Source organism: Coloeus monedula, assembly GCF_965178545.1.
Source record: "Coloeus monedula genome assembly, chromosome: 1".
NCBI lineage: Eukaryota > Metazoa > Chordata > Aves > Passeriformes > Corvidae > Coloeus > Coloeus monedula.
Genome location: NC_138781.1, coordinates 105,902,681 through 105,929,200, shown reverse-complemented (window position 1 = coordinate 105,929,200; position 26,520 = coordinate 105,902,681). Strand labels below are relative to the sequence as shown.

At 39.5% G+C, this 26,520-nt stretch overlaps 1 protein-coding gene across 2 annotated transcripts; it reads right to left on the bottom strand.

The window, feature by feature from the left end:
- Positions 1-2,277: 2,277 nt before the first annotated feature.
- AFG3L2 (AFG3 like matrix AAA peptidase subunit 2) lies at positions 2,278-26,520 on the bottom strand. Of its 2 annotated transcripts, none has more exons than XM_082289907.1 (17): positions 26,341-26,520; positions 21,207-21,306; positions 20,669-20,737; positions 20,092-20,207; positions 19,056-19,208; positions 16,791-16,865; positions 15,264-15,388; positions 12,734-13,007; positions 12,042-12,179; positions 10,191-10,344; positions 9,488-9,595; positions 9,223-9,348; positions 8,079-8,189; positions 7,386-7,501; positions 6,240-6,440; positions 4,411-4,605; positions 2,278-3,294 (listed from the first exon to the last, which is right to left on the bottom strand). In XM_082289907.1, exons 1-17 carry the CDS (start codon positions 26,464-26,466, stop codon positions 3,052-3,054), a joined length of 2,430 nt encoding a protein of 809 aa, XP_082146033.1. In that variant the 5' UTR covers positions 26,467-26,520; the 3' UTR covers positions 2,278-3,051. The 2 variants fall into 2 exon arrangements, with proteins under 2 accessions (XP_082146033.1, XP_082146034.1); XM_082289908.1 differs by having other exon boundaries at positions 15,264-15,385; positions 26,341-26,519.

Here is a 26,520-nt window from a genome sequence, read left to right as displayed (position 1 = left end):
TTCAAATAACTTTCTGCCTTTTTCTTGGAAGCTTCTCTCTTATTTTGCAGTCTCCATTTTGAGTCCCACCTGGATTTGTTCCTCTTCTTCTCAAATTCCTCACCTCCGTGTTTTTCATTTCCCCTCTGGTTTTTCAGTCTAGTCTCTGGCACCTTTTATTTCTGTGCCTGGCCCACCATTTTTTTTTTTAACTGCTTTGCACCTGGCCACAGAGCAATACCAAGCAGCAGGCTGCCAGGACAAGCCAGACCCCAGGAGGCCTAGCAGCGCAGCTCGCAGGACTGCCCAGACACAAACACCTGTGTCAATGCTAGGTTGAGAAGAAAAAAAGGCAAGCTACACTGCTGACACCACTTGCAAACTGGGAGTGGGCGAGCTGTTGCCTGGGAAGACGATGTGGCATCAGGACAGAAACTGGAATCTAACCCAATAGGCCAGCTCCTTTGCATGGTCACTCTGGTCAGAGGCAGCAAGGAACTGGGCAGGCCCTCAGCTCACAGGCAGGAGAGTCCTTGCACATGCCACCTTAACCAAACCAGCTCAGGCTCTTACTTTCTATGCACCCCACGATTACTGCTCAGATCACTGCTCTCCATTCGTTCTCTTGCACTTGTATCCCCGTAGGAAAAGGCGGTCACCCCCTTGGGAACAGAGTCAGGTTGGGAAAGAGGGTCTAGACCTGCTCCTGGGAGGAGCAAGGAACCCAACAGCTCCCTCAGTGCTGCACAAGCCCCGGTAGCTGAAGCAGCACTGCTCAATGTACTTGCAACAAAAATTAATCTGGCAGTATTGGCAGCCACAGCACAGACCAAACTTGATTTTCTTGATTTATGTTCAACTGCCTAACATTTTAAATTTGGGAGTTGAAGGAGGCTAGCAGGTTGCCTAAACAGTTTTTTGTTGTGGTTGTTTTTCCATATCTTGTTTTGATTCCAAAATCCCAATACCGTCAAATTCTGCCATTTTTGGCACAAAATATTAAGACCTACTTATGTAAGGCTAAGCAAACAAGTCAATGCTCTAAAACAAAGCTAAAGAAGAGGTAAGGCCATTATCATACACCTATTAATTGCATGCTGCAACGAAACAAAAGTGGAATTTATAAGTAGACACAAACAGGGAGAAATCATCTCCTGGAGATGATTCTTTAAGAGTCTGGTAGTGCCACTGTGAAGAGTCAGGTTAAGGGTTTTGGGGGCTGGGTGGTTGATTGCTGTGTTTTCTGTTGGTTTGATTTAGCAAGGAATGAAGAAATGCAGAACTCTGACCTTTACTGTATAAGCACAAGCTAGTCCTCAGCACTGGCTACAAACTGAATACCCCAGACAAGAAGAATTCCGCTAAACTGGGGGGTGAGAAAAGAACAAATGCATTAATGCAGAGTACATGTAAAATACAACCCTAGAGCATAAGCACAGAAATCAGTCACTTTTTATCATGTGTGCAAGACCTGAGTTTTATAGAATTTTACCATTGCAATAAGTCATTCTAAACTTTGACTCCAATAATGAAGGAAATGAAGTTGTTTTTTCAGGCTGCTTTCCTGTTTATCATTCTTCAACAAACTCAATAATAAAAGTGTTTAACAACTAAAAATGCCCAGTAAATACGCCCCAAATAGAAGTATTTGCTCTGTTTCTCTCATGCCTCTTTACTGTAAAGCCAGGTAACATCACAGAAACAAGTTCTATCATGAAGAAAAAGAAAATCCAAAAGAATAATTTCCACAAATAATTTAACTCAACTTTAGAACCAAGGGTCTAAACTTTCAGACAAACTTTCTCCTTTGTTAGCCTACTGCTTTTGCTTTCCAGTGTTTTGCAACATACAGATGGAATCAGTCACTAGTTATCCTCTTAACCTGCCCTCTGACTCATCACCCTTTAAGGATTTTTGGTCCAGCGGAGAAGATTGGTTCATTTTCCTTCCCCACTTAACCAGGACTCCACCCTCTAATCATGCTTCTCTGTCTTCTGCTGGGATGGGCAGATGGGCCATTAATTTTCGAACAGCTGAATTCTCCAACTAATGAATCCTTAGCATTCAGCAGACAACCAGAAGCAGATTACTAAAACAACTGTATTCAACTAAGCAGGGGAAAAACCCCACTGTTTTAGGTTCAGAAAACCAGTATGCAACTCTGACAATCTGATTTCTCACCTTTGGTTTTGGTTACTGCTTTTGGTATTTGTGAGCACAACCCTGTTAACTCTATTTTAACAGAGGTTTGTATTGTTCTGAATTCTATACCAAGAAACCAGCAAAAAAAGGGTAAGCTTTGTTCAGAAAAGTACTGTTTTTATTGACTCAAACTGTATTTACACAACACATTCATATGTTCAATATTTTACAGAACTCTGTAAAAAAACTGACTGGTAAAACTGCAGGAGCCAAACAGTTTCAGACTTAAGACACTGAACCATGAGTACATTTTAATATATTTAAGCAAGTGTCCAGTTTCACTGTCAACATACATGGCAGTTCTCTGTAGACAAACTCTAAAATCAAAATGATGTGAAGGGGAAAGGGTCAGATGAAAGAGCTGATAGTTTTGCAAAGCTAGTACTTTGTACAACCAGACTTTCACATTTGACTAAGTATTTTGTATGATTCTTTTTCTTTTTGGAAACAGGTCACATACAGGTATAGTTTAGATAAATAATCAAAAAACCCTTTGATTTTTGTAAGCTTACAGACAATTGGAGGAAAAAAAAAAAAAAAAAAAAAAAAAAAGACCAGTGCCACAAAGTCTGTGCTTGAATCTGAACTGTTTCAAAGCTTGAGAGGCTTGGTTCTGGCATTCCACTGCAGCTCAAATCCCATGTATGCTTCTCCAGCTGACAAAGGAAAGATGACCACCTTTTACCAGTGAACTGAGGATCTCACACATGTACATCGGAAGCAAAACATCCTTATCTCATCCCAAGAGATCACTCCTCCACCCATCCCTAATACAGTTTGGCTGAATAAATATTTTTCGTTTTGAAGTACAAACTAGGTGAGTTTGTTTCTCTTCCAGAGCTCAAGTCAACGGGGGCACACACTTCACAGTTAAAATGGCATCCCTCCTCTGATCTGCCTAGCGACCTGTTCATCTGTTGTCTCCTCTTTTTCTTTTTCACGCTCTTTGTTCCAGTCTTTAAGGCCTTCTGGTAGTGAAGTATCCTCATCCAAACTTCCTGTACCTTCCACAAATTCTTCGTAAGTAGACTTTTCTGCAAATGGTCTTGGGCCAAGCAAGTCTAGCATGTCACTTTTATCAAGCACTTCCTTCTCCAGTAGTCGCAGGGCAACCTGGAATAGCACAGCAAGTTATGTCACACATATAAAATACCTAAGATGGCTGTCCTGTCCTGTTTGGGAGAGTTTGTTAAAGCAGTTAACTCGGCACTGATTAACTCTGATAGAAAAAACAGGCTGTTCAGAGTTCACCAGATACAAGATTCTTCTCCCCCTTGAGCACTTAGGGAGAACAAATACAATCTTATTTTTAATCCTGCTTTTAAGATTAAGCAAAGTGCCCTCACTGTGGGTCACTATTGCTTTTATTGTTGCTTAAGAGCAGCAGCTTTCCACTTCTGCCAAAAAGCTCCTGATGCAAGACATTAAGCTACAGATGAAAACAAGTGTTCCAATGGGGATGGCTCAGTCAGGCTGCTGTTGTGTTACAAGCGAAAGAGCACCATAAAATACCAATGTGTGAATACTGTACCAGGGTAGTTTGCAGCCTTGGGTCAGTGAGCTCATTGTTCAGCACGAACCACATTCAGTGATCTCTTTCAGGATGCTGACCTGCTACAACAGGATTTATGGCTTGTCAGTAAGCCTATTGGATGCCTATTCTAGAAAATTATCCTTTTGCTGTATCAGGTTTTGTGGCATGAAGAAAGAGAATATGCACAAGCTGCATATATCGGCTGCAGTGAGGCAGCTCACAAGCAGCCAAGGGACAGGAACAGAAGAAGCCAAAGATATTTTTATTAACATTCAAAAGGAACTCAGAGAAAAGAAGTCATATGAACGTCCCTGCTTACAAGGGCTTCTTTTAGCCCAAAAGATTGGGATCCTGGTATTATCGTCTTTGGGTTTTTAAGTTTTTTATTTGTCTATCACATCTACTAAACCCTGCGTTAGTAGGCAGACTCTTCCCTCCAACTTTCCAACTGAATATTGACCACATAAGCAAGGAGGATGCTAAGTCGTGCTTGTGATATGCTCAGAGGTGTTCCAACACTAATGGAAGTTAGTATTTACTTAAGTCTTGTGACACATTCTCAAGATTACATCAAGTGGGTTTTGAGCAAACCTCCTCATATACTTACATAGTCACTATTTTAAATCTAATTCCGTTCAATTCAGATTTTGGCTTACCATCTGGAACTCAGTGGCTAAAAATACTGTAATGCTCACCTTCTCCACTTCTGCTTTCTTCTCAGTCAGAAGTTTTAATGTCCTTTCATAGGCAATGTTAATTAGCGACCGCACCTCTTCGTCTATCAACCTGGCAGTTGCCTCGCTGTAAGGTTTCTCTAAGACCATGTCTCCTTGACGAGGGAGATCAAAGGAAATCTGCCCCACTTTTTCATTCATACCAAACTGAACAATCTGAAGGAAAAAAAAAAAAATCAAATAAACAAAGGAGAGACAGCAAGATTTTAGTGTATGTTGATGTAAAATACGGCCAACAAAAAGGAAAGGAAGAAGTAATTTTGCTATAACCTAATCTTTTCCTGTAACATCAACCCTTCCCTGAAAACTCGAGTCTACCTAAGTTAACAGACATGTGTTGGCTTTCACTTATTTCTTTTTATTTATTAAAGTGAAGGACACAAATAACACCATTTCAAAGTAGTTACTAGTGGTATGCATACTGCTTTGCTGTTTAAATACTAAGATATTACACAAAACCCACTTCTGCCTTCCTTAAGCAGTAAAACTCTTCTCCTTTACCAGAAATGTGTTTTGCCATTCAAAATACTTCTAAAGTTTAGCATATTCTATTCACCCATAAAGATAAGGTGACGTAAGTACTAAAGTAGAGGGTCTTGAAGATTTTTTTTCTATCAAGTTCAAAAATCATATGCTATTCCTCATCCCAAAACACTCCTCTACAAATGTGAACACAATTCTTATCTTGCTTGCCTCAGTACTGAATACTGACATGTCCAGTTGCCAAATATGGATGTTTTAAGTTGCATTTGGCTCCAACAGAGGCAGAAGCAAGTTTAAACTGCTATTTATTTATTCACTCCATGGCTACTATCAATTCGATGGTTACTAAAGCAGCACTTCTCAGCCTAGCAAGATCCACATAGGTATGACAACAAATATTCAGAACTCAAAGAGATCTCACCATTAGAACCAAGCATTTTAACCTGATTCCTTAAGAAAAGTTTGGTAATTTTTTTTGGTTAACATGTGCAAAAATCTGTAAGTAGACTTATTTTTTACATTTAAAATTGAACAAGAGTCACTGAAGATCCCACAGAATTAACAGGATATTACTACACATTCACTTCCAGAACTGAGGCTACAAGAAGCACGCCTGAGACCGGGAAGTAGGTGGGGTTTGGGGATAAGTGTGCAGGGGGAGATAAGTATACTCCAAAATGTCTCTTGCTCACCTTATGAGTGTCTTATGAGATAACATCTTTTGTGCTGATGCAGGAAATGTAGTAACACACCTGTGTGTAGCACACAGCTACACTTAGGTGAGTCACTGCATTGATAAGATTTTAAATTACTCATCTACATTAGTTAATAAGATACAAACACAAACTGATGTCTTAATTCCCATAGCCTTAGCTGACACCAAATAGTGCTTTAATACAAGGTTGTCTGGATTTCAGGTGTGAATCCAAACTGAATCTTCACACTGGGCAATTGTAAATGTAGGATGATATGATCAAATCTGAGCACTAAACTCCATTTTAAAAAAAGTATACAATTTCCACATGTGATTGAATCCAATTGGATCCAACTGCAACACGTTATGTCCCTGTGGGCAGATGTAGGGCAGTAATCAAAGCCTAATGCATGGATTGCTGTTGTGAGACTGAAATAAAATACTTGAGTCATCAGCATCTCTAAACAACACCACGATGTTTATTCATGCAGTGTTTTCTGAAACTAGGCTTTTGAAGGAAGTACCTGATGAAACTGCATCATATCAAAATATTAGTTAGGTTGGAAATAAGAACACAGTAAAGGAAAGAAAAAAGTCTCACTTAAGCCCATACCTGAGCATATGCACTCTGGGTCACCTTCTTCAAGTCATCTTGGGCACCAGTTGTAATTCGCCCAAAGAAGATTTGCTCAGACACGCGTCCTCCCAGAGTCATGCACATTCTGTCCAGTAGCTGCTCTTTGGTATAAAGATACTGTTCTTTGGGCAAATACTGAGCGTAACCCAGTCCTTTACCACGTGGAATAATAGATACCTACAATCGACATTAACAGAGTGCTACAACTGACCAGTGTTAAAAACCAAAACGCATTCTTCAGTTTGACTTACTTTTTAATACCACAACCTACACCATACTCACCCTTGAGGTATAATTCAGATATTATTTCTGCTTACAGTTTTGCCCCCAATGTGTTTTATTCCTAAAAGCCCTGGCTAGCTCTAAACTGGGATAACAACTACTAGAATATCTGTCAAAGAAAGGTAAGACCACTGTCATATCTTCTCTAAAAACTGTATGATATTTTCAAAGTACTATTTTAATTAAAACCCACAATTCCCTGAGAGTTATGTATTGGGCATTATATACTCTGTAACAGACATAGCATTTTTTCATCTCTAGCATTCTGAACAGTTTAAGGAGTTTCCACATTTACTAATGACCTTTCTTCCAGCAATAAATTGTACAAAATTAATTTTAAGCTTGAGATGAGATTAAAAACGCAGCTATGCAAAACTATGAATGTTAAAGTAAGTTGGGAGATTTGGTGCTTTTTCCTTTACATTCAACTTGTCAAGCTGTGAACCCAAAAGAAAGCAAATTGAAACTGAAATTTACCCTTTTTATACTTATATTCCTGAAGTATACCTGTGTAACCTGGTAAGACTAATTTAAACTACTGATCTGTACTGAAAGCCTCAGAGAAAAAGCAGCTATCAAGGCAGGCAGACTCGTGGGAAGATCAGGTCTCTCATTTTCAAAGGACATTTATACTACCCATGTAACACCTAAGTCAGAAAACAGTTAAGAAAGTTACAAGAAATTAACCAAAATGTACTCTAAAATTGACACACTTGCACTGCTTTTTTTGAGATAGTATATTTTAATATCTTCTTAACGTTAGGGGGCAAAAGAAACCACAAAGAAAAAGATGTTGTCCACACTACTGTTAAAATTACAAGTTCAAATTAGCCTTCTTACCTTCAACAGTGGGTCAGCATGTTCCAAAAACCACCCAGCAACTGCATGCCCTGCCTCGTGATATGCTACTGTCTTTTTCTCCTCTGGCTGGAGTACTTGAGTTTTCTTTTCCAAACCTTTGTAAAATAAATTTTATTAGTAGTTTCAGACACACCTTTCTCCTCTGAAATCCTTTACCTCATTTGGAAAGACGGTGAGCAATACTTAGTAGGCCATGCATATGATCTATGGAAAAAGTTTAAAAAAACCCTGAACTTGCAACTTTTAGAAATTTGCATCTTTCAGGTTTCATTGTAACCTTGTCCTTCATTAAACTTTCTAGTTTCAAACTAAGTTCTTAAGAATATTCAAATATTTAAATAAAACATTTGCACTTTAAAAATCTTTTCTAGACTATTTCAGGCAAGCAGCAGTTAAAAGCATCCCTAAATCCGAACAGCTTTTCCTCTTGCCAGTTTGAAGAAATTACAGAAGTGTCCTGATGAAATTACTCTTTGTACCCCTTTCTCTATTACAGAAGTCAGCAATACAGACAGGATAGTTCTTTTCTAAATCTCAGATGTGTTTAGGAGAGGAAAAAATCCCCCTTGAAGAACAGGACAAAGATTCAAAGCATGGCTTCCTAAACATATAAAAAAGGAAGTCGCCTGCCACATTACAATTTTTGAGAAACAATTGATGCAATTCACCTACCTCCAATAACTCTTTCAATTGCTTGCTCAAAATGCTTTTGGTTTATAGCATCTGAGAGATGCCTTGCAGCAATTAAAGCAGCTTCATTACAGACATTAGCAATATCAGCACCTAAAAGCAGAGAAGGCAAGAATTACTGATCCTTTTCAACAATTTTCTCTGAGTTTAGCATAAAGATAACCTTATCTATAACTAGTTTGCTATAAACTCTCACTGAACTTGAAAATTAAAGGTAATGTACTCTGAAATAGCTTAATTATTCAAGATATATCTAAATGTATGTACTATAGTTATAGGCTTTAGATGTTTCTCATAGGTAGACAGCCAACAAATAAAGTTTATTACCACTGAAGTACTTGTTTGACACATCCCACCTTCCTTTTCTGTCTGTAACAGATTATACTCAAACTACTGTATATTTAGCTGCATGCACTTCCTATATGTGAATTCAGTATAGCTCAGATATTGGCATATCTCTAGAAGATATCCTTTCACATTACTGATTTCAAGCCTCCACTTTTTGTTAACACTATTTGCAGAGAAAACTTGGTTTAAACATCATCACTGTAGCTGCCAGAAACATTGACAATCAAATCTCAGAAAACCAGTTTTATACAGACCAAACACCAGTGAAGAATTCACAAGTGTTGAATTAGGATGGATGTGAGAACTCTCATTACTTGCTTATAATGTAATTCATTTAAAATCTGTGTTGACCAGTAGTTGAATTCTGCACTGTTTTTTGGGTTTTACATCCAGAAACATAAATTCCCCTAAAGAATAGGCACATAAACTCCACAAAACCCAGGTCTTCTCTAGAAGTCTCCAAGAATGCAACAAAGGACAGGACAAATGAAGGAAGAACACACAAGTGGTAACAATAAGAAACCTCCCAATTGCTTGTACTGAAGACAGAAGAAACTGCCTTTTCATGCCACCCTGACTAAAGCTGACAAAACTTGAAACCCTCAGAAACCACCTAATTGCTCAAACAGGCAAAGAGAATTTCAGGTTGTGCCAGTAAATACAACGAAATAAAAGGCCATCCAAAAGATCAGGTGCAAGAAAACCAGAATTAGTAGGGAAGTCAAACATCTACAGCTTAAATAGTAAATGGAGAACAGTGGCATTAGGAGTCACTTACCAGAAAACCCAGGTGTTAGTGATGCAAGCTTTCTTGCTAGGTTATCTTTATTTAAGACAGCGTCTAATTTCAGAGGTCTAAGGTGAACTTTGAAAATGGATGCTCTTCCTTTTATATCTGGGGGTCCTTTAAGATAAAATACATGGTTTTACTTTTCACACACATACATATTCAAATTGAATGTGTGCAAGAAAGTTACATAGCTGCAGTGACTTCAGCAGTATTCTACAAACACAGGATGACACAGGCTCCCAGGCAAACTTACCAATGTAAATCTGCCTGTCAAAGCGTCCTGGTCTCATCAGAGCTGGGTCTAAAATATCTGGCCTGTTAGTACCTGCCAAAATGACTACATTTGTGGTTGTATTAAATCCTGTTAAAGAAAAGTGATAAAGAGAAAAGCTGTGTAAATATAATTTCTGTGGAAAAAAAACCAAACCAAAAAACAGAAATAAAGACTGTCCACTTTACAGGGTCATGTAAGAACTGACAGTTCAAACAAATTATCTTAAAGCTGAAAATATTTCTATTTATTGCTCCATTGTCCAGCTTTACGTAACAAGCAAGAAAATGGCCTTGGGCTCTGCTCTGTGAAGTACTATATCAAATCCTGCTTTATCTTCAAAATACAGTAATAGATTAACTGCTCAGGAAATAGCAGAACCAGCATGGCTAGCTGTATTTTTTTACAGACAGACTGGTCTTATTGCGAAGAATTTTTTGGCCTATTCAACTACAACAAAGAGTTAGGAGATACAGAATGAGGGTTCTTTGTCTCTGAATGAATTTTAGTACAACACCAGGCTGCAGCAAAATGAGTCACCACTCTTTATTTTAGGAAACAAGGAAACAGACACGATTTGGATTTAAGCTAGAATCCAAATCTTGGTTAGCAGGTCTGAACAAGCGTATTAGTTCTTTCCAACATCCTTGTTATTATAATGTGGTATTAGACATTAAATACTCACCATCCATTTCTACTAAAAGCTGATTGAGTGTGTTCTCTTGTTCACTCTGTCCTCCAAAGTTGCCCCTTCCTCTCTTCCTCCCTACTGCATCTATTTCATCAATGAAGAGAATGCATGGGGCATTTTTACGTGCCAGAGCAAATAAGTCTCTAACCTTAACAAAAGAACAGAGAAGGCATCAGACTGCTTTGTAACTCTTTCAAGTTGGGGGGTGGGGAGGAGGGGAAGAGGCACATCAGTAACAATATCCCTATAACTGGACATGGCTCTGAACAAGCATTCCAAAGCCTTCAGCCAGCTCTCACGGCAATGATAAGCTACTTAATTCCCCTCAAAATATTCATTTGGAAGTTAAATTAACTTCTAGAAGTCTGGAAAAAATATTCAGGAATTGAGTAGATAGCTGAAATTTTTTTTAGACTTTCATATTTTAAACAAGGCATTACCTAACTACTGTGGTAGTTGCAGCACAATCTGACTTGACTTTCAGATGCAACACAGCAATGTTGCTCTGCTTGCAAATGTATCAGACGGACCTCATTAAAACCAGTTCAGTGAGTCAACAGATCTACAACTGAGGAATCGAACTGGAGCAAACAGGAAATGAAAAATTAATGGATGAATTTTGACCTGAGTGAGAATTATATGCAGCTCAGAGCTCTACTACTTTATACATTAGTGATGCAATTAGAGAAGGCTTCTCTGATGACAAAAAATGTACAGCAGACATGAAGAGATGCAAATTTTGGACAGTAGGCTGTACTACAGAAAGTCACCAGAAAAAAGTACAATGAAGGAACAAGATCAACAAGTGTCAGATGCTTCAAGTGAACTATTTTTTCATTGGAACAAGAAGAAATCCAGAATCATACAACTATTTTTAGTGTATATGCATTATGGAAACTAAAGGTTTCCATAACGCATATATGCTAAAAAACCACCAAAGAAACCAAGCCTGTGTAAGCAGTTTTAGTTGCAGCACATCCGAATTTACAAATTATCAATTTAGCATCACTAACAACTGCCTTATTTAATAGATTAATAGGAACTGCAAGTAAAACACTCTCTCATGTTGTTTCCTATAGGCTCGATTCCCAGCCAAAGTTGTGTCAACAGATTTCACTGGGTAAAAGCACTTGCACAGACTGGTACAGAGAGGTTAAGTTCCTTTGCTTTGGGGCATTTCAGGTATCTACTGACAACAGAAGTCTGAGTATCACTATTATTTTAGGATACCTAATACTTTCCCAAATTTTTATTACCATAAAATATCAGTAACTTGTTTATAACACTTAATGTATTTTTAATGAGCTATTTTAAGACAGTTGAGGCAGAAAAGCACAAAAATGTATTATATATATATTTGGTTACTTAAAACACCCGATCTCCAGAAATCAGTCACTGGACTAGTATTTCAACCAGAAGTTTATTTGTGTGTCCTAGAAAACTCTTTACAGCTAAGAGTTTGAAACTAAAAGAGAACAAATTTCTTCAAAGAAAGAGGAAGGACTTAGAGCAGGAAGAGGCATTCCCACAGCAGTGGTCAAATGAGCTACATATTTCTGATCCAGCTACTAAATTTACTTCAGATCAGAGCTTGAAGAGTGTTGTTCTGTGCTCTTAAGCACCTGAAAAAAGGCACATCCTTAATGGCCTGAAACCAGATTCTGAACTGCCGTACTAACTTTAATAAAAGATACAGCTCTGATTTTTGTGTTTAGATGTGCATCTGGCATCACTTGTAAGAAATCTGAAAGAACTTCAGCTGTAATCAAACTGTTTGTCTCCCAAACCTGACAACATCCTTTCAATAGCCAGTACTGAAAGAAAAGAGCAAGGCCAAAGACTTACTCGCGCTGGACCCACACCAACAAACATCTCTAAGAACTCTGAGCCGTTGACTGTGATAAATGGCACATTGGCTTCTCCAGCTGTAGCTTTAGCCAGAAGTGTTTTCCCAGTACCTGGAGGACCTGTCAGAATTGCCCCCTGCAAGAGAAACAGGTATATTTTCCTCATGAAGAAAACACAGTATTAAGCCTATGAAATAGCATGTTATGATATTGAGTCCACTGGCTTTTCTTTCACCACAGTCAAAATCATGCAGGGAAATTACGGAAGATTAATCCCTCCCTTAAACGAGCAAAAGGAAAAACAAATCAGATACAACACTGCCATGCTGTCTTAGGAGTTACAGGAACAGTGTTTCCTTTGACTGACTTATTAAACAAGAAAAAGAAAGGTGTGTCATCAGGTGGGCTCCCCTGCCGGCACAGCCAAAAGGCAATTCTGTAGTAAGTATATACAAGATTGATGCTATACCTCTATGTGTATCATTTCGGGTCCATGTGAACAGATAAAGTATTCCACAAGGCAAGTCTTCTGGCACCACAGTTACACTGCTGACACTTAATGCCTATTTATTTTTTTTCTAAATGTGAGAAGACACAAGCTGGAAAGCATTGCATATGTAAACAATCCTAGTACAGTTCAGAATACTGAGGACTATTAGAAGAATAAAGTCTAAGTCATCATTCCCTTACCTTCGGAATTTTTGCTCCCAGATCCTCATACTGTTTGGGATTTTTCAGGAAGTTAACGAACTCCATTATCTCTAATTTGGCCTCCTCACAGCCAGCTACATCTTTGAATTTAACATCTATTTCATCCTTAAGGACTTTGGCTGTAGTTTCACCAACACTGAAAAGTCCACCCATTCCACGCCCTGCCCGACCTAAGCCTGCAGGACCTCTTCTTAATGTGTACAGCAATGAACCAATAATCAGAATTGTAGGCAGCAAACTCAGGAGAAATGATCTGTGGAGAAAAACAAATAAAAAAGAAAAACACATCACAAAAACCCAGCACTGCAAATAACATGTCAAAGATGTTGGTTCCATCATAAACAAACAAATTCAAGACTAATACTCAATTAACTTGAATTGTTTGTATTTCTACAGGTTGTTCAAATGGGACACAACCGAAATAAATTTGAAAACAAATTGTTATATTGATAGTTGCTTGTTTTGAAACCAACCATATCAAGTAACATTGATGAGTTTTACAGAGAAAAATTGCTTTACCTAACAAACAGAAGTAGCTAGTTTTTTCAAAGGTATATTTACAGGACTAGTTATGTAAATGGTTATGTTCTCAAAATAAGTTGTATTAAATAGCATACAGTCAGCGTATGCTACTACTTCAAGCAGAAATTTCTCTCCAAAATACACACTCTTCTTCCCTTAGGTCTTTAAGTTTTTTCCATTTTTTTTCTTCTTTCAATGTTTCCATTCTCCTTTTCAAGGTTACAGATTTTTTGGGGGGTTTTGGTTTCTTGGGGTGTGGGGGTTGCTTTATTATTCATTGTCCATTGTCCTCCAGCTTTCTAGCACAGCTCTGTATAAGCCAAAAACCCTAACACAGTCCTCTTTATCATAGTATCTGAGCACTGTACAGATTTTTCTGTGAAAAGGAACAGCTTCAACAAACAGCTCACAAGACTGTCTATACACACTCCGCAAAAACAAAATCTGGAAAAGAAGCACAGTCATAAGTGAGCACAGGATTTCCAGGCTTTACTGATAACCCGCATTTCTGGGATAAAGAGGAAAAGAAAGATTTTTTCCCTCTGCTATGGTATTCAGCAGATTCTGATCCAAGAGGGAGCAGTAGTACTTTGATTATATGTAGCTGCTGCTCCCTCCTGTTTTCTGTGGCATTCCTGGGGCAGAGCAATATATACATGAAGAACAGAAAGGACCAGAGCTGTGGTCATAAAGAGGGATTCAGGAAGTAAAGGTCTGTACAAGGCTGAAGAAGGCACAGGAACTGACCTATTTTTCGCAGTCTATTATAAGAAGCCTCAGGCCAACATACAGCCTTTTCACACAAGCACTGTGCTGCCCTGACCATCACTTTTCCCCAGGTTTGTTTACTTAAGGGCTCAACAGGTTTACTTATGGACCATCCTTAAGAGCATGCTACATTATAAAGAAACAGAAAAATGAGGCAGGCAGTGTAGACCAGGGAAATAAGAACCTCTACCTGAAGTTGCAGGATTGCCCAGAGTTAAGGCCACCACTTTTCCTGCTGCCACCAAGACCAACAGGCAGCAGCAGCTTGGTAAAACACACTGCAGAAATAACCAAAACATTCCCCTCCAACTCCCACACCAAAACACACCCACCAAAGTACAAAGAAAGAAAATGCAACAGAAGCAGTAAATAAGCCATTTTCATTAATCACATGAGCTACTACACCCAAAGCAGAACTTCCTCATGATTCAAAACCTATTCCACAGACACCACCAGGAGTAATTGTTCACTTAGAACAAAAAGAAATCAGTTTTTGGGATACAATATTATGTTTGTCTTCTAAGCCATTTGGAAAAATACATCAGGGAAGCACTTTTACTGTCTTCTGAAGTCCAGGTCAATAAAATTCAGCTACAAAAGGCTAACATAAAGAACACAAATCTAGTATTAGAGCCATTATTCCCTAATGAGGAAGCAACAATGCTATATCTGCTGTAAATCAGTACTATTTTTCTTAATTAAGAGCATGACACATCTTCCAGTTTCTGCTAACAGGCAGGTTAGTGTGATCTACTTAATCACCAATCTCTTGCTTTTTTCCAAGGCCACAAAATTTGATTTATGCTGAATTTTTGGGCAGACATTGATGCCCAGAATATCTCAGCCAATAGACTGTAGTTCTATGATAAAATTTTTCTGTTCAAAAGTCTACATGAGCATCATCTCTGGAGCTCTACTGTTGTGCCTGGCTATCTCTTGCGCTAGTAAAAGTCACTGGGATGAAGGGCTTAAATGAAGAAAGGAGTTATAGTAAACAAGCATTTATATAATAAGAAGATATATTTAGAGTAAGAGGATATGGATTTCTTCATAGACAAAGTACTGAACAGCTTCTCTTACAGTTAACACTCAAACCGAAGCTGATTGTTATTCTGATAATACTGCCACCTAGTGAAGCGTAAGGTGTGTGTATTACAAATCTACTTTGCTGTAAACACAACCATTTTTTTACCAGAGACTTTTTAAAGCAGCTTCTTACCCATCACTCTCTGTTGAGTAGACTACAGGCAATCTGTTCTCCACCTCTATTCCCAGATCTTGCTGCACAGTCTCAAGATTCCGTTCAAAAGTGTCCACACTACCAATATTAAACCAGACGTACTGCTGGGGAAAAAAGCAGAGATCAGCAAACTTCACCTGCACTACAAGACAACTTCTTCTAGTCTGATAATTCCTTGTGCAGGTGTTAAATGTGGACCAAGTTTAAGTTGCCTTATCAAGTGTGTAAATTATGTAAGAGACATGCAATAAATCTGAAGCCTCCCAACCTGAATACACTGTATCTGTCATTGCTTCTGCAGAGATGATAACACCCAATGGTTTTGGGGCACTTTAAACAGATGGAAATCCTGGCATTTTCTCCAGAAAAAAACAGAAGTAATAAACAGATCTTTGTAAGGGAGCTATATAGTCAGAATAATACAGAGCACTGAACCTGGAAACATAGCAGTCATACAACTTATTGTTTCATCTGAAGGCCTCTGCCCTTCTGATTAAGAAGGGTTTTTGCTTTTCTTAAAAAAAACTTCTGCAGTCTATACTAGCTTTAGAGTAAGCTGTCTTCACAAAAAACCAGCATGAAATTTATCATAGACCAAAAAAAAAAAAAAAAAACCAACCAGACATTACTTTCAAAATGTGTTGAGATCTGGTCTTTCAAGAAAATCTCCCCTTTTGCACCATGACCTGCCTGACTTGTCCCTCCTTAGCCTAACATTGAAAATGAAAAAAACGGGAGCTAACTGATTGAGAAATGAAGGCAACTGCTTGTATGTGGGCTAAAGAGTAGGTGTATAAATAAGCCACACTGAAACTCACTGATTAAGTAATTGCTGCAGATTTCACTTTACCCAGGAGGGACTTGCAGACCTTGTTTCAGAAAGACAGCTAAAAAAAGCTCCACCACCTAAGAACAGGTAACCTGATAAAGTTTTTCTAATGCTTCTTTGAATTTTCCACATTTTCTATGAAAATTTTATTTATTTTTTTAATAGGTCTCTGCCACTGGGTATCATTCTTTGAAAAACTTCCACCGGCATTAGTCTATTCCTCACTGTGCTACTAGAAGAGCAACTCCATGAAATAAGTACTTTGGAAACCAACACTTCTTTTTGTTTTCTCAACTAACTGGCTAAAAGCAGTCTGGAACAGAAAAGATTCAAAAGTATGTGCATTTAAGCCTGTGATTTTCTTGAGCAGATGGAAAACAGCAGTTAAAAATACAGAATCTTCAGCAATTTCTTGCTCTTCCTATTTAAGCATCTGTATTAAAGAGCAAAGTGCTGGAAAGGAACTACTTGTCATAGTTTAAAGGTATCTGTGGCAAAACAATTGGTACAGTAAAGCGAGAGATACACAATGTAGGATAATGTAACAGTAATGCAGAAAATATGTTTTAGATTAAGAAATTATTAATGCTCCAGACCAAGTTTCTGCCTCAAACTTTACCTAAAAAGACTGTTTTGCTGCTTCTAATGTCTCATGTACATGTATTAAAAGCGTTTACCCATTCATGAGGAGACTTTCCAGGAACAAAGACAACTCTAACAAAGCGCTTGTTCACCACTTCAAGTCTGTCCACCTGTAGGAGGAGAAAAGAACAAAACCTGAGTGAAGAGTGTACAGTCACTGCGCTTCCACCACAGCTAAGAGCTTCAGATACCAAATGTGAATCTGTTTTCCAGTTAGCAGAATAAAATTAATCATGTGTATCCGAACAGTTCCACAGTCTACAGTTTGCCATTAGGAATCATGTATGTAATCAGGAAAAAAAGAATACTGCCACATCAGAATTGAGATTGAAAGATTGATGTCATACCCTTTTCTCAAGGAAAAAACCCAATGCATGCCTCAGCAAAAATCATTTACAGTGAAATAGTTAAACAATACTTGCTTGTCTCAGTGGTCCAACACCAAAAGCAGTAAGTTATATGACTCCAGACTCTTATAGCAGCTTCCAAAACAAAGCAAAATGAGCAAAATGAAGGAAATCTTAACTTTGCTCTTACAATTGTTTTCCCGAATAGAAAGGGCTTCCTGTGCTACCATATTAAACACAATAACATCAATTAGACAAAGAAGTATTTAGCTGAGGCAACAGATACCATATAAACCTAAGAAGTGTGCTATAGGTTTAGCAGATATATACCATTAAGCTCTCTTTTACAAGTCTTCTCCAATGGTTAGCTTCTTTGGTTTGGCAAGGTCTCTTTACAAGTCAACTAAAGATTTTTCCACTTCTTCCTCTTTCCATAAAATAACTGCTTTCAGCATCCTTAAAGCATTTAAAACCAGCAATGGTTCCAGTATTTGGGCCTGAGCTGCACACAGGTTAGTAAGGTTGTTCCCTGAACTCGCTACATGTGGCCATTTCCAGAAGAATTGAAGCAAAACATAAGCTAAGAAGTCACTCTAGAACTAACCTGATTTCATGCAGCACTACCTGAACCCCTTTGTTTTGAAAAGCACATGACCCCAGCAGTGCAGTCTTCTCCCCACCACTATGGCAACCTAACATACTAATGTGTAGCACTCGATAGCTACACATTTAGTCTGTCTGAATATCCACACTACATCTTACAAAGACACAAGAAACTTGGTTCTGTGCAATGGCCTACTTTCACAATGCTTTTCTGCAAGGAGGCTTCAGGCTTTGTTCATTATAACAGCTAAACTAATCTTTTTAGAGTTAATTGTCTTACTCCTTCAGAAATTTATCAGTAAGGGTTTTTTTTCACAAGATGTGTACAATCATCAATTCAAAACAGGACAGATTGTAAGACAGTCCAGGCAGAAGGGGAAAAGCATATAGAGCAGCTCAGAAGAGATCAGTTAGAAAAGAAAGGTAAGAAACACCCTGTTCAGCAGCTTACCAAAGTAATGGAAGGTTAGTTTTATGTTAACAGAAAATCCCTCTAGTTCTGAAACCTAGAGGACAAACCAAACCAAAGCTTTCCTAATCTGCAGGCAAGGCTACAAGCAGGGAGGGAAGAGAGCAAAGAACTAGTGGCTCCTGAAGTGGAAAAAGCCTGTGCAAGACACAATCTCCTGAACTTCAGGGCATTACCAACCTATTACTCCAAGTGTGGAAAGCTGCCAAGTTCTACAGAAAGATAAGATATTGATGATAAAATTGATTGCTCCAGTAGTGGCTCCAGGTTAAGAAGAAATGAGAGGAGAAAACAAAGAGAGGAGGCTACTTTACAACACAGGCTGATTTACTGCCCTTGAAGGGATGCCAATGTACTGTCCTTTCTGAATGGATTCTTCCATTCCCCACCCCCCTCCTTTCTGTTCTCACTGCTGCTTCTCAGATTCCCCAAGGAACTGATTTCAGGCATGAAACAAGCAGAAAACCTTTTCTTTCAGAGGGATGGGCTCATGCAAGTGGTAAGGAGCAAGCTTCTTCCAAAGGCAGCTGGCTTTTCTGTTTAAGCCATTCAGTCAGCTTACCTGTACTGCAAAAGCCACACCCAGAGAGAGCGTGGCTACACTGCCCCTTCAAACCAGCATTCACAACAGCTACACAACAAAAGTTTTGTCCTGAGCTGCTATTCCCCCTCCTCTCTTGAAATGACATAAGTCTTCACCCATCTATCCTGAAATCAGATCTAGGAACTGATGAAAATGAAAGCTAATCCCTTTCTCACTCAAAAAACTACTCTGAGCCAGTTCTCACTCTACAGACACATGAACACAAGCGTAAGTGGGGAGGCAGAAACAAGCCTCCTCAGCACTCTGATGTTTCATATGGATTCCCTTCCCCACTCACCAATCCTTTAGAAAGGTAGTTGTTGACAAAGTCTTTCCAGGTGATTTCTCTCCCAGGGACCCTGAAGAAGAAGTAGTATACAACCATTGTCCAGAAAAAAGAACTTCCAACTACATACATCCGAAACTCCCTGACATCCCATGGAATGTCACCCTAGGAAATGGAGAGGAGGAAAAAAATTTTAGAGTCTGTAATACAGTAAGCATATAGCAAACAGGTTCTGGTATCTCCTTGTGGCTTCAATTCCCTGTCCTCAAGGCTGCCACAGAAAATGTTAAACAAAGGTCTGTTTTGTTGTATGAACACACTTCAGTAATTTCAGCTAGAACTGAGGAATGATAGTAACAGAAAATCTTTAAGTGTTTTACAAACAGTAATTGAACAGTTTTGATCTACAAACTACTGCTTTTAGAAAAAAATCGCATGACCTTTCTGCCTTCATTCTAAAACAATTATCCTTGGTCTCCAGAACTACATGCAAGACACAAAAAATAAAGGAAAAAACTAACAGAAGAAAAAACAAACAAGAAGGAGGAAAAATATGTGCACCAAAAGCATTCTTTATGTTACTGTACTATCAGGTGCTATCATATTTATGTCACAGGTAATGGCAATAAATTCCAAGAGGAAACACACAAACTATTCCATTAAGGTCAGAACAGGTAAGAGCAAACTACATTTAACAGGCATTGTGTGGTCAGAAAGTTTTACAAATTGACACTGAAACGAAACACAAGGCCTTTAAAGGTCTGAGGATCCACTCTAAGAATATTGACTACTGGCAACCACATTCACACAGCTTAACATTCCCGAACCAGAGGTAGATGCCTCTGGAGTTATGCACAAAACAGTTACTCAGGAAAGGCACGGAGTGGGGAGCCACCTAGAGCCAGTTGCTATGAAATGCCTGGTACAGGAGGCTTGAGCAAGATTTAGGCAATCAGAATATGGCCCTAAAAAGCAAAAAAAACATGGCTAAAGCAAAAAGCAAGGTTATTTCATGAAGACAAGAAGAAAGATAATTTAAAGTCAAAACCTTCTGTAATCTGGTCCACCAGTTAGTTTCTTCTTTCTTGCCACCTTTTTTTCCACCACTGCCACCTCCTCCACTACTAGTCCCACTAGGTTGTCTGGAACTAGCTTCCTTCGTTTCTAACAACAACAAAAAAAATTCATTACATCTTATGCCAATCTCACATAACTTTTTATTAGTTATATTAAGGAGATGCTCTGAAAAATTTACTAGTTTGCAATACTACAATAATTAGATTATGTGAGAAACAGCATTTTCCATAGAAAACTAGCTATATAGTCCAGTAAGTGGCAGAGAGACAATTATGACCAGAAGAGAGGTCTGTTAACTTATAAGTGAGGGACAGCATTCCAACAGAAGCATAAAAATAAATACTGTTCCATAAGGCTAACATTATTTTGCTTTCATATCATGTATAATAAAAACATACAAATTTGCACTTCTAAACTACACTGGTATAGAAATATCTTCCCTGAAAAATAAAGAAAAAAACTAAAACCCAAACTCACAATTGTTATGCCAAAATCTAGTTTAATGAATACACATCTCACAAAGAATGGAAGTCAAGCACCTTTTTTACCTTTTGTTTCTCCAGGTGTACCTTTAGTTCCATTAGATTTCTTCCCATTGGGAAAATATTTTTCAAATCCTATTAGGAAAGAGGAAAGAAGCTCATAATTGTTTTTTATTCTACAATTCTGTCATCACACTTCAGTAGTCACAAGCTGAATGTCTACACCAGCAAAGAAGCTAGCAACATACAGACTGCAAAACCAGCTTTGTTCTTGAAAAGCTCTACCTGGTCTCCATAAATAAATCTACTACATTGACAAGAGAGTACTACATGTATTTAATAACCTGAAGTAAAGCTATCTTTTAACCAGAGATAGAGAAGCTTAGTTCAACAGAAAGCTCCGTTGCACAGTGTGAAGTTGAGCAAACCACACTATTCTTTAATAGCTCCTACAAATCCCATAAATCCAATGTTCCATCTCAAGATTAAAGGCTGGTTAGTACAAGAACTTCCTTCCCCACAGACAATAAACCTAAATGGTACATGAGCGCAGTCCTCAGCACGGTATGTAAGCAGCCTGCTCCACTTCACAAATCAGAGTCACCTTTGGGAGGTTGAGAGAAAAGCCTTCTGCAAGCAGCGATTACACTTGCCAAGACAGTGCTTCTGTCAGCAGTAACTCCAGGAGTAACTTGTTCACAGAGCTGAAAAACAAAAAAGAAACATAAAGCAACAAGAACATGCCACGAAAATCTTCAAGCTCTCTAGTAGAGATTTGCAGCTACTCAGAGACTACTTTACAACAGACCTTGTAGTAACTGCTGTGGGCCAGAAAGTAAGACAACAGTGGAAAAATAAAAGTTCATCAAATGAGTAAATTCTACAGCAAGGAAATTTTTATTCTCATTGTTAAGAACAGAGTTTAATCTCACACACAAACAAAACAATCTATATTAAAAGAGAAAAACCAAGCAGAAAACACTACAAGCTATGAACATTTAATACACATTGATTTCTATGGGAAATATTTCATCATACCAGCAGAATGATACTTAAGTGCAACATTAGCTGTGACTGTAAAACCATGATGCACACAGTGCTGAATCATGTTTTATCTGCAACTTTTTTTCAAATAGTTAAGAAGTTGTAGCTTCTGAACATGAGAGATCTCCTTGAATCCAAAATAAAGGGATATGGCAGACAATGCTTGCATCCATCTAAGGAACCAACACAGAGGAAAAATCTCAGTTCAAAAAGAAGACCTAAAGCCCTATGTGGGTAAACATCCAGTTATAAAACCACAACAAACCTAAGCCTATAGCACCTTGTCCTAAGGCTGTTTATGGTTATTCATCATTTAAGTGCAATGAGGGAAGTCTAAATATTTAAACTCATTAATTCTTAACAAAATTTTGCTACTGTAGCTGAATACTTTCAAAAAGTGTAAACTGCAATTTTATTAGAGAAATCATACCTAATTTTTTCAATAAGGCCATATTTTAGATAAAATCCCCTTCATAAGCTTTTCCAACACTTCTGAGAAACAAAATATCCATACCAAGATTTCCCCATAGACTGACTTTCTTTCTGTCTCCATTCCCTTCTGCCCCATAAAGGTGCTCAGTCTTCTGTTCTTTTTAATTAGGAGCTATTTACCTTAAGAGCCACAGAAATAGTAAAATGCAAAAAATAAACACCACTAACTAAAAGCAACAGGTCCTGAAAATGTGACTCTGAGTATCCTTGCAAGACAGCAAACATCCACCTGGGACTAACACCTCTAGGACTACATCTGTGAAGGAAAGCTCAGTGTTATAGCCAAGGTACAGTGGTTGCAAACAAAACCTATTTTTGCATATTAAAGAAACTTTTGATTACTCAATTGCACACTAGAACTACCCTAGGCATGCTGCCATCATTAACTGAATGCTCTAACTCTCCTGAAATCTTCTGTCTGGGAGCTTCCCCTCCATCCCTTCTTAAATGATGAAATACATTAGACTTATTTCAAGCATCTCTGTAGTTCCACCTCTGGAACCAAGAGGAATACCAAAATGTTCTCATTGCTTGCTTTTGCGGCAGACTGAGCTAAGAATTCTTGGGCTGCTTGGTCAAGCCATTAATTTTGCGCCTCTCCATGTCTCTGAATAAAATCTGATACTGAAAATCCAAGAGGGTATTTTACCGATTATGAGAAGCATGTGCAGTGCAGACAGTCTGGAGAGAAGCTAATGGAGAGAACAACTACTAAGTCCAATATACTATGACCTCCAACACGAGCAATTCCATCTGTGCTTCTAGAAGTTTTAGGACAAGTGGGACGCATCCATGTGGGCAGTAAAAGAGTTTGCCACAGACCATGTATAGTTCAAATACCGGCAGTGAATGTTGCAGCAACTGATGAAACTCAAAGAAACAACTGGGTTTTCTCCTATGTCAGTGGTCTCCCATAACGCACAAGAATTAGGGACTTACTTCTTCTGCAAATTCAGATGACTTTTTATTTGCAAAGAGACTGGAATATTCAGAAAGCTTTACTCCAACTAAGATAAAGCAACTGCTCATGTTTAAAAGAAAACTTAAAGTAAGCCAAATCCAATTGCCTGGCTGGGCTAGACCAGCATGGGTTTACTACACAATTAAATTATAGTTTAAGTGAAGGAGAGAGAAGGATAAGCAGATGGAGCTTTGGGGCAGACCTGAATAACGGGACTGGCTTCTTGTTGGATTGTCTCTGGAGATCCTAAATTCCATGAACACACACAGTCACCTGTCAAGTTAATATGCAGAGAGCTGAGTGCTTTGAAGTCGCTTTGTGAGAAAAAGGAACAAATAACTTCATGGCATGATCAGTAAGTCACCTGACTGCCTCAAGAAGAGGCGTCTGAGAGGGGACCTCATTAACATCTTTAGGTATCTGAGGGAAGGGCGACAGGAAGATGGATCCAGGCTCTTATTGGTGGTGCCGAGCAAAAGGACAAGAGGCAATGGGCAAAAACTGATGCACAGGAAGCTCCCCCTGAACAGGAGGAAGAATGTCTTTGCTGCGTGGGTGACTAAGCACTGGAACAGGCTGCCCAGAAAGGTTGTGGAGTCTCTCTCACTGGAGATATTCATGAACTCTGTAAAACATCAGCACAAAAACTGATCATACTGATCCTGATACGGGGCCTGTCCCTGGGTTGTCTGGCAGTGGGAATGCCACAGCAAGCTTAGCTGATATAAGCACACCCACTGCCTAAACAGAGAGAAAGCAAGCAGAGCACATTTTGACTGGATGCTGTTTTGGGCTGTCTATCAGGAAATTCTTGCCAAGTGCCTCCCAGTCAGAGGCAAAAAATTTCACTGCATGTAAAACAAAACAAAAATAATCTGATTTTTTCTTTCAGACAAACCTTGTGACACCATCCTAAAAATCAAGACTTTTTAAAATGTTAAGTTCTAGATAAGCAAAATACACAAAGGTCAGTTTTAGAATTAAAATAACCCATAAGATGTTACTAGTCCAGAGTGCCATGCAAACCCAAGATCACAAGCAGAACTACTTAAAAAGTTTACAAAACTCTGTAAGCACAATCCATTTTTTAAAAACTGAGGCTACACAAAGCAGGAACAGAAAGTCCACTTGCTGAGCTATACAAATCGGATAGAGAATCTGTTATCCAGTTCCAAATCAAAGTAAAATTAAGCTGAAAGTCTTAATTATCTAACAGCTACCAAAATATTACATAAGAACATAATGGGCAGAGGGGACAACACACAACAAGAAGTTAATGAAGAAATTCAACTTAATGCAAGTTACTTTCTACATGGGCAAATAGCGATAGGACAAGAGTAAATGTTTTTAAACTAAAAGAGTAGAGATCTGGATTAGATATTAGGAAGAAATTCTTTACTCCTAGAAGGTGGTGAGACACTGGAACAGGTTGCTCAGAGAAGTTGTGGATGCCCTAAACTTGGAAGTGTTCAGGGTGAGACTAGATGGTACCTTGAGCAACCTGGTCTGGTGGGAGGTGTCCCTGCCCATGGCAAAGGGGGTTGTAACTAGACAATCTTTAAGGTCCCTTCCAACCCAAGCTTTTCTAAGGCTCTATGATTCCAAGCTACTCACTTTTTCTTAAAGAAAGACCAATTTAAAAAAGTAATGGCTTTTATGGAACAAAGACCCTCATTTTTCTGCCTACACAAAAAGCCAGATGCTAGAATGTAAACAAAGTCCCCTTCCTAAGATTGATTCCAAATAAGAACTCATTAAATTTTATTGAAAGAAACAAAAATTAGCTTCCTGAGATATCAGCAGCACTGCTGATAGTGTTTTATTTATTGTTGAAATGATGTTCAGCTCTGATCAAACAAAACCAAATTCATCATCAAAAACAAACTACATATTCATGCTGAGAACAAAGCTACTGACATCCTTCTCTGTATTCATCTCACAATTATCACTATCCTAGAGATAAGCTTCATTTCTATAAAGGTGTGGCTGTTCACCACTCTATGCCACAGGAAAACAAAGCAAACCTCTCAAGATGCCAATGAAAGACAGAGGAATTAAGCATCTTCCTTTCCCCAAGCAGCAGCATAGGCCTGTCACTCCTCCACTGTATTAGAGCTGTCAACAAGGGTAGTACACATCTTGTAATAGCTGACAGTAAAGGCCATTTCACTAAGAATGAACACACAGACACGATGACTTATCAGTTAATACCACAACAGTAGGTGCAGATCCACGGCACCGCTGCACCATGCAATCCCAGGATGCAAACAACCAGGCTTTTTTCCAGAACACTGACACCCAAAACAAACGGCTCAGTCATTAATTGTTAACATTTCAGTCTCTCACACAGCCATAAACCCACCTAACGCAGATCACCACCCTGAGAAAGCAATGGAAAAACTTTGGAGTTAGGTGGGACACAGCACCTGGGAAACCAGTGGGAACGCGAGAACCTTCCTCTACGAAAAGAAGCTGAGAAAGCTGGGGCTACTCAGTCTAGAGAAGAGAAAGTTGCATGGAGATCTCATAGTAACCTTACAGTATCTGAAGGGGGTCTACAGAGAAGCTGGAGAGGAACTCTTGTCAGGAACTGTACTCACAGGATAAGGAGTAATGGGTACAAACTGAAAGAGGAGAAATTAAGTTAGATAGTAGGAAGAAATTATGTACTGTGAGGGTGGTGAGACACTGGAACAGGCTGCTCAGAGAAGTTGTGGACGCCCCAACCCTGGCAGTGTTCAAAGCCAGGCTGGATGGGGCTCTGAGCAACATGGTGTAGTGGGAGGGGTTCCCTGTCCACGGCAGACAAGTTGGGACGAGAAAATCTTTAAGGTCCCTTCCAAACTGTTAACGTTCTAAGACTCTATTAAATACTGGCGGGGTGCAGCAGCAGCTCTGGGGCGTCGCCCTGTTTTCCTTCTACAAGACAACTCTCCTGCAGCCGAAGGAGCCCGCAGGTTCTCCCGCACGGAGCCGGCTGCCACTTCCAGCCCGGGAAGCGCGGCACTCCAGCCCGCCAACTCACCCATCCACCGGCCCTCGCTCCCCGCCGCCAGGAAGGGCCGGTACCGAGCAGGCCGGGACGGCGTCCTCCGAACGGGCTGAGGACGAGCGGGGGAAGGCCGCGAGCAGTAGAGAGACGCTCTCGGCTCCGGGCAGCGGGGCGCCTTTCCCCGCCCCGGAGCCGGCCGCCGCCGCCACGGCCCTCCCTCGACCCGCGGTCCCCCTCTTCGCTCCTTACCTGAGCCAGGCAAGGCCTTGCCCCCCCGAGCAGGCCCCTCCCGCAGAGCAGCTGCTGCAGCGGGGCCCCGGGCAGCCCCCGGCGGCAGCCGCCAGCCCGCGCCAGCAGCAGGTACCGGTGCGCCATGGCCGCCCGGACCCGCCGTCACCACCGGCCCGCGGCCCTGACGTCACCGCGCCG

Bases quoted from the DNA above. Each gene is read 5' to 3' on its own strand.
- AFG3L2 (XM_082289907.1), bottom strand. From the start codon at position 26,466: ATGGCGCACCGGTACCTGCTGCTGGCGCGGGCTGGCGGCTGCCGCCGG. The intron at 10,345-12,041 runs GTAAGTCTTTGG...TCTTTTGTTAAG, and splicing joins TTGGTGTGGGTCCAGCGCGA to GTTAGAGACTTATTTGCTCT. The intron at 6,441-7,385 runs GTAAGAAGGCTA...TGTCGATTGTAG, and splicing joins ATGCTGACCCACTGTTGAAG to GTATCTATTATTCCACGTGG.